This window comes from Aptenodytes forsteri, unplaced genomic scaffold (genome assembly GCF_000699145.1).
Source record: "Aptenodytes forsteri isolate BGI_AS27 unplaced genomic scaffold, ASM69914v1 Scaffold68, whole genome shotgun sequence".
NCBI classification, from domain to species: domain Eukaryota; kingdom Metazoa; phylum Chordata; class Aves; order Sphenisciformes; family Spheniscidae; genus Aptenodytes; species Aptenodytes forsteri.
This window is the reverse complement of record NW_008795382.1, coordinates 1175110-1182224: the sequence shown is the minus strand read 5'-3', so window position 1 is coordinate 1182224 and position 7115 is coordinate 1175110. Positions and strand designations below refer to the sequence as shown.

At 62.4% G+C, this 7115-nt stretch overlaps 1 protein-coding gene across 1 annotated transcript in view; it reads right to left on the bottom strand.

Moving 5' to 3' along the window:
• LHX6 (LIM homeobox 6) overlaps window positions 1–7115 on the bottom strand; it is a 14345-nt gene that overhangs the window by 5949 nt on the left and 1281 nt on the right. The window contains exons 2-4 of the mRNA XM_019472418.1: window positions 5798–5845; window positions 4726–4775; window positions 2885–3105 (exon numbers count right to left, since the gene is read on the bottom strand). Of these exons, the coding sequence (XP_019327963.1) occupies window positions 2885–3105; window positions 4726–4775; window positions 5798–5845 (319 nt within the window). The remainder of the gene's footprint in view (window positions 1–2884; window positions 3106–4725; window positions 4776–5797; window positions 5846–7115) is intronic.

The following is a 7115-nucleotide window of genomic DNA, read 5'->3' as shown; positions in this document are numbered from 1 at the left end:
GGCCACCACTTGGCCGCATCCTCCAGCGAGCAGCTCAGAAGGGGACCCTGCCTCCACCGGGCTCACCAACATCCATCACTCCTGCCCCGTGCTGCTCCCTGTGACCCCGTCTTCCCCTGCGGGCACTGCCTCCATCAGTCGTTTCATTTGCTCAGAGCATTTCGATGGGCTCTTTGCTCCTTTCCCTGGCCCCAAATCCTCCCAGCACCCTGACCTCCTCCTCCTGGCTCCTGGAGCAGCAGCAGGAGCAGCGCCGTCCCCATGGCTTCGGGGTGCCCGTGATCTGAGCAGCAACCACACTAAGGGGGACGCGCCAAGGTGGGGACTATCCACCCACTCGCAGTACAGTGTGTCGGGGTGAGCCCAGCCGTGCTCATACAGCTATGGAGCCTGCGGGGAGGGCAGCCGGAGCCAGGGTCCCTCATTCCTCACTGGAGTCTCCACTGCAGCCCGTGTCGTGCCCATCCCGGCTGCTCTCGGTGGTACGGGTGACGCACCGATGAGTGATGGATGAGGGAGGATGCCTGAGTGGGGCTGGCGCTCGCCCCCGCTCCCAGGATGCGCCTGCACAACCCGGCGCTCGCTCTGCAAGCTGGACTGGGCTGTGATTGTCTTGGCTTGAGTTGAAGGACTTTCTCATATAGTTTGACTTGTTCTTTTAGGATGATGAATGGGACTCTGACTTCAGCAACATCTGTTTATTTTTCTTGTATGTAAAACCTCATGTGCAGAAGAAATTGCTGGGTAATTACTGGAGGGGGTGCCCGTGATCTGAGCAGCAACCACACTAAGGGGGACGCGCCAAGGTGGGGACTATCCACCCGCTCGCCAAGTACAGTGTCGGGGTGAGCCCAGCCGTGCTCACACAGCTATGGAGCCTGCGGGGAGGGCAGCCGGAGCCAGGGTCCCTCATTCCTCACTGGAGTCTCCACTGCAGCCCGTGTCGTGCCCATCCCGGCTGCTCTCGGTGGTACGGGTGACGCACCGATGAGTGATGGATGAGGGAGGATGCCTGAGCGGGGCTGGCGCTCGCCCCCGCTCCCAGGATGCGCCTGCACAACCCGGCGCTCGCTCTGCAAGCTGGACTGGGCTGTGATTGTCTTGGCTTGAGTTGAAGGACTTTCTCATATAGTTTGACTTGTTCTTTTAGGATGATGAATGGGACTCTGACTTCAGCAACATCTGTTTATTTTTCTTGTATGTAAAACCTCATGTGCAGAAGAAATTGCTGGGTAATTACTGGAGGGGGGGAGCGCAGCCCTCCAACTCCACAGCAACTGTAGCTCTCCAAAGCAATCCCATCCCCTTCTCAAAACCAGGGGACACTTGGACACAGGTACGCATGCAGGCCACTCGCCATGTGCCCCAGCACTGCCCCAACACCCTGGGGCTCAGCCCATACCAGCAGGACCCTACAAGCGGCAGCAAACTCACCGCCCCAGCCCTCGGCTGGGGTAACAGCTCTGCAGGACCCCCCGGCACCAGACCCTACCATCCTCACACCAGCCTGCTCCTCCAGGCCACGCGGCTTCTCCCCCTCCATCCCTGCTCCCTGCCGTCCCTGCTCCCCGCTGCCTCGCTCGCGCCTCTGCAGCAGCCGACCATATGGACCAAAATGCCGCAAGCCGCATCCCGACCCGGCACCCTCCCAGCCCGACTGGGCACTCTGTTTTCATCCTCTTACTCTAACACTGTAAACAGAAACACTGATTATTTTCATGTCAGGTTGTTAATGGTTTCCACATGCTGCACGGGCCGGGACACGGCGTTTGCCTCCCCGTGCCCACCAAGCACTAGTGAGGGGCACAGAGGGCTGGAGCCCTGCTCCCGGCCAGGGGCGATGCCCCAGTGCAGCCCCGGCCACAGGAGGGTCCTGGGCTCAGGAGCACGTGGGAAGGCAGCCCCGGGCACTTCCCTCGGTGACTCTGCGGCTGCACAGCATCCCTGGGCAGCCTCCCCTTGCCCGGTGCAGCGCCCACGTGATAAAAGCAAACAGCCTCGCAGACGTCGCAGCCATCGCTCCCCACAGGCACGAGCGTGGGAGGGAGATGGACCAGGCCTCGGCCCCAGCCAGCGGGGCAGGACCCGGCTGGACTGCCTACTGCCCCAGGCACGGCCGAGCTCCCATGGCACCAAGCCCAGGAGGCTGCCTGCTTCCCCGAGCTGTGATCGCTGCCACATCAACGTATCTCAGGTGCTTTCCGATGCAGGACAGCCCCGGCACTGCCTGGCCTCCCCGTGCACCATGTCGGACGAACCGCACTGATTCATTCCTCCGAGCACCTCTCTGGCCGCTGCCACGCAGGAGGATGGGGCTGGGCTGTGCCCAAGGAGAGGGGGGTGCTGCACTGCGTGACCTCGGTGTCACCAGTCCAGCCCTGGTGGGAGCGGGACTTGATTGGGAAAGCAGAGGCTGGCCGGCTGGTCATGGTGTGCCGCGGCGGGGACAGCAGCATGCAGCGCAGTCCAACTGGGAGCGGCATGTCCCTGGGCGGGCAGGGTGGGTGGAAAATGATAGGAAGGTTTTTGTCGGATCGCCAGCTTTCCCACCTTCTAGATTTATGACTCACAGCCTCAAAATCCCAGTGGCTTCCTCACTCACTGCACGCGGCGCGCCGGGCTGCGTGGGACCGGGACCAGGGGCTTGTCCCTGGCATTGCCCACGGCACACAGGTGTCCCCCAAGCCGCGGGCGCTGCCGGCACATTGGCCACCCCCAGGAGCCCTCTGCCAGCCCGGGGCCTCACGCTCAACCCCCTGCGGGGCCACCCATCACCCCCTTTTGGCGATGACAGGACTGGCCCCGGCACCCTGTGATGGGGGTCACCACGGGGGACAGGGACGGCCCGGGGCAAGGCCGCGACCGCGGCGTTGGGGCTGCATACCGTTTTCCGCTGCTCGCTTGAGGTTCTCTATCATGGTGTCGTAGTGAATCCGGCACAGCACCTTCTCCTCCACCAAGCCGAACTCCTCACCGGTGGAGAGCTGCCGCTTGCAGGAGAAGCAGGCGAAGCAGGCGAGGTGGTAGGCGTTGCCCCGCGCTCGCCGCACCCAGTCGCTGGCGTAGATCTGCCTGCCGCAGCGGGCGCACTTTGTACCAAACCGGCTGCGGGAGGAGAAGAGGCAGGGTGAGGGCAGGCAGCACAGTGCCGGGGTGTGGGTGCTGCTGCCAGCCCCATCGCTCACCCCGTCCAGCCCAAACCCCACAACACTGAGGCGGGGAAAGGGCTGCAGCGAAACCGCCCCACCAGTGCCATTCCCCTGCGGCAGGGTGGCATGGGCAGTGGTGTGGGCAGCGGTACAGGCAGGAGGCGGGCGTGACTCGCCGCATCCCCGTGGCACCAGACGTGGCTAAGGGCCTGAGGTGACACAGCGCCATGAATCAGCTTCCAAGCCCATGGGCTTTTTATTTTGATAACAGCCAGTGTGAGACTCAGATGGAAACTGTGTCAGAGCGGGTTGTCTCCCGTTGCCATAAATCAAAACATGTGTTTTCTCCTCACACGTACAGACGCGTGCATCTGCTTTTCCTCCTACGAGGAGGTCTCCTCGCTGTGAGAGGACGATGATCGCACTTGAGTGAGTTACACTGGAAAGTAGCTCAGTGCAACGAAGAGGCAACAAGGCAGCCAGGATCCCCGTGCCGGGCGCAGGACGTTTGCGTGCGCTTCTGAAAAAAACCCCATTTCTGTCAGGATGTGCCAGCTGAGGGTGGGCGATTCACGGGGAGCAACAGACGTGGCCCCCACAGCCCCGTGGCCTTGGGCCAGCACCTGCCAGGAGGTGCTGCCCACAGCGCAGGCAGGGTCAGGCACGGCCTTGGTTTGGCTTCTGCATTTTAGTATTACTGCTGCTTAAAAAAAAAAATGCAATGAGCAGCAGCAGCAAGAGCAGCAGGGGAGAAGCGAGCATCTCTTCTGTCACCGCAGAGCTGGTGCTGGCTCCAACACAGCCCTGATCGCAGCCCTGCTGTGCTTCCCCGTGCACCCACCGCCTCGGGGTCCCTGGGGGCTCCCACCCGGCCCCACACCGCAGCCAGGCCCAGCACGCTCCCGACCCCCGCGCTGGCCAGGGAGCGGAGCCGCCGCCACCCCTGCCCGACCAGCTCCATCATCTCTCAGCGCAGGCACAAAACACCGAGAAGAGCCGACCGCACCAAGCGGCAGGAGACACCCCGCACCACAAACCCCTCGGTTTCGGCTGGCCAGAGCAGCCCCAGCCACTGCAGGCGGGCGGTGGAAGAGCCCAGCCCCAGCCACTGCAGGCGGGGAAGAGCCCCAACGCACGCTGCCTGTGCCCGACCCCACGCCGCAGAGCTGCTGCCCGCTGTGGGCTCAGCAAGATGCAGAAAGACCGTCCTGTGCTGGAATTACTAATTGCAAAACTATTTGGGAGGAAAAGAAAGGTTTAAATTTTTCAGCCTGACCATAGCTGACCAAAAAAAAAAAAAAAAAGAAAAGAAAAAATAAAAGGGCTGCCTTAGAGAGGACATTTCTGTGCTGAAATTATACAGAGACTTAGCTAAGAGACTTCACTAATTTACTTCAGATGGGAACATTGTAAACTGACTTTGTGCCAGCTAGTTTATATAAACGCACAAACAAAAGAACTGTATTAATTTTTTATTTAGAAGTAAAGATCATTCCTGTAAATTGAATTACTTTGAACAATGTGCTATGTAAACAATCGTACTTGCTGAACGGTATCAAACGAGGGGCAGGCTTACCGAGCTAATAGCACGTGGTAATCGCCGCTCCCCGCTCGGATCACAGCCTGCTGCGGGGAGGGGGGGGCACAGCACAGGAATGGGCACGTCCCGGCGCCTCTGGGACTGAGGGGAAACTGAGGCACAGGGCACCACGCAGGAAAGGACGCACGTCCCCATCACACACCAGCTGGGATCTGGGGGAGACACCCAGATGGCCCCAGACCCACAGCACGGTGTCCCCCCAGGGCCAGGCGGAAGCCCCAGGTTGGCGGCAGTTCCCAGGGAGTGGGGCAGGGGCTGCCGAGGGCGCAGGGGCTCCCGGGGCCGCAGCAGCCAGCGCAGGCAGGGGCTGACACCACTGTCCCTGCAGAGCCGTGGTGCGAGCAGCGCCCAGCGAGAGGCCAAGCCTTGGCAGCCAGATGTGGGCACGGGGGCTGCGCGGGCAGCAGCACCGGCAACCGCTGATACTGCGCCCGCGGCTCTTGGCCAACACCTGCCTCCGGCACCAACCACAGCAATCGGGTTTTACAGAAACCAGGCTGAGCTGGGGCCGGGCACAGGCACCCGCTGTCACCCAACAGAGACTGCCACCGCAGGGACCGCCACCGATGCAGGAATGGGGAGAGAAATGCCTGCGAGCAGGCTGCCCCGACCTGTCACCACTGGAAATCACGGCTCAAAAATAAAATAGACTTTAGTTCACAGAGCTTGCGGGGCAGCAACAGCCCAAAGAGCCCCGTCCACTCGGGGTGGCAGAGCACCAGGCGAGGGGTTCCCCGTGGCTCCTGCCACCCGTCTGGCGGAGATGGGGACGGGGACGCACTGCAGCAGGGAGACGCAGAGCGTTCCCCGTGGCTCCTGCCACCCGTCTGGCAGAGATGGGGATGAGGACGGGGACACACTGCAGCAAGAGACGCAGAGCCAGAGGCTTTCCCCAAGCCCAGCACTGCAGCACAGGTCGGGGCATCACCAACATCTGCCGGAGTCATCGGCTCACACCCCACACACGTGGTTTGTGGTCGAGTGAGTGGATGCTGCCGGCTCTCCACGACGGTTAGCGCCAGGAGATGGAAACTGCCAACAACATTACCAGGAAAGACTCATCCCAGAGAGACTCCCCCAGGGGTGGCCGCAACATCTGGGGAACAGGGAAAGCAGAGGCGGGAGGACGCCCTGGTGTGTCCTGGCTCTCACATGTCGCTTGTACCCGGGTGCCGCAGCTCCCTGAGCCCTGCTGTCCATCCCCCCCTGCGGGGATGGGGCAAGGGACACCCAGTGCCCAGGGCCACAGCTCCAAATGTCCCCATCCCCTCCCGGGCCTGCTCTGTAGGAAGCCCCTAGCACAGCCCCCGGAGTCAGCCGCAGCTTCCAGACATCATCTCAAATCACACAGCAGACCAGCGGCGAGTTGCCGCAGCGACTCCATCTCCGTGCTGAGCCATGGTGGTGCTCGAGTGGGAGCACCATCCCAGTGGGGCACGATGGCGAGGGGCGATGGAGGCCACCTGGGCCACAGCCGGGCCACAGGCGCCGGGCCACAGGCGGCACAACTCTTTTGCTGTCCCAGCCCCCAGGGACACACGCAGGGGCCAGCGACCCCACGCTCGCATGCCCAAGGGCTGCCCAGTGAGGCAGGGAGCCACGGGGTTCACAGCGGGGCACTGCGGGAATCACACCAGGATCACACCGGGCCCCCCTGTGACCACAGCCATGGGAGCTTGGCCACAAGCAGCCCTCACATCGCCTGGGAACACAATGTTCTGCTCAATGAGCTCCAATTTTAATTTGGTTCTCCTCGAAGCGCTGGAGCCCTGGATGCCAAATGCAATTATTTGACAAGACACAGGAAACAGCAGCGTTCGCTTAAAAACGCACACGAGGCCGCGGAGCCACGGCAGCGCCAGCACTTACGCAGCCCCTCACGTGAACGGGGAAGGGAAGGTCGGACAGACCAGGCGAAAACACGCTCACCGTCGGGCAGCGGTGCCTGCCCGGCAGCGGGGCAGTGCCCGTGGACGGCCCCACGCTTGACGGGCCCCCAGCTCCGGCTGCCCGCGAACAGCCCGACGGAATTCCCGGGGAATTAGCGCTGGTGCGTTAAAAGCCGCCGTGTGCTCCACGCAGAGCGCATCCCGCCGCCCCTTCCCGTCTGCCTTGGCTCCGAAGACCCGGACGTGTTAGGATGGGTTTTCTGCTTTGCTTCAGAAAAACCCCAAACCCCGCACGCTTCATCTGCAGCAAATAATAAATACAAAAAAAAAACCCACCTCAAGAGTCAGATCTGCCCTTTGCCAAGTGCCGGGTCCCGGCTGTCCCGGGCTCGCCAGGCTGCGAGCCAGGATGCTCCCGGGGACCGGGGCTGGGCGAGCGGCCCCGGAGCCGGGTTTGCCGGGGGGCTGCCGGGGGGC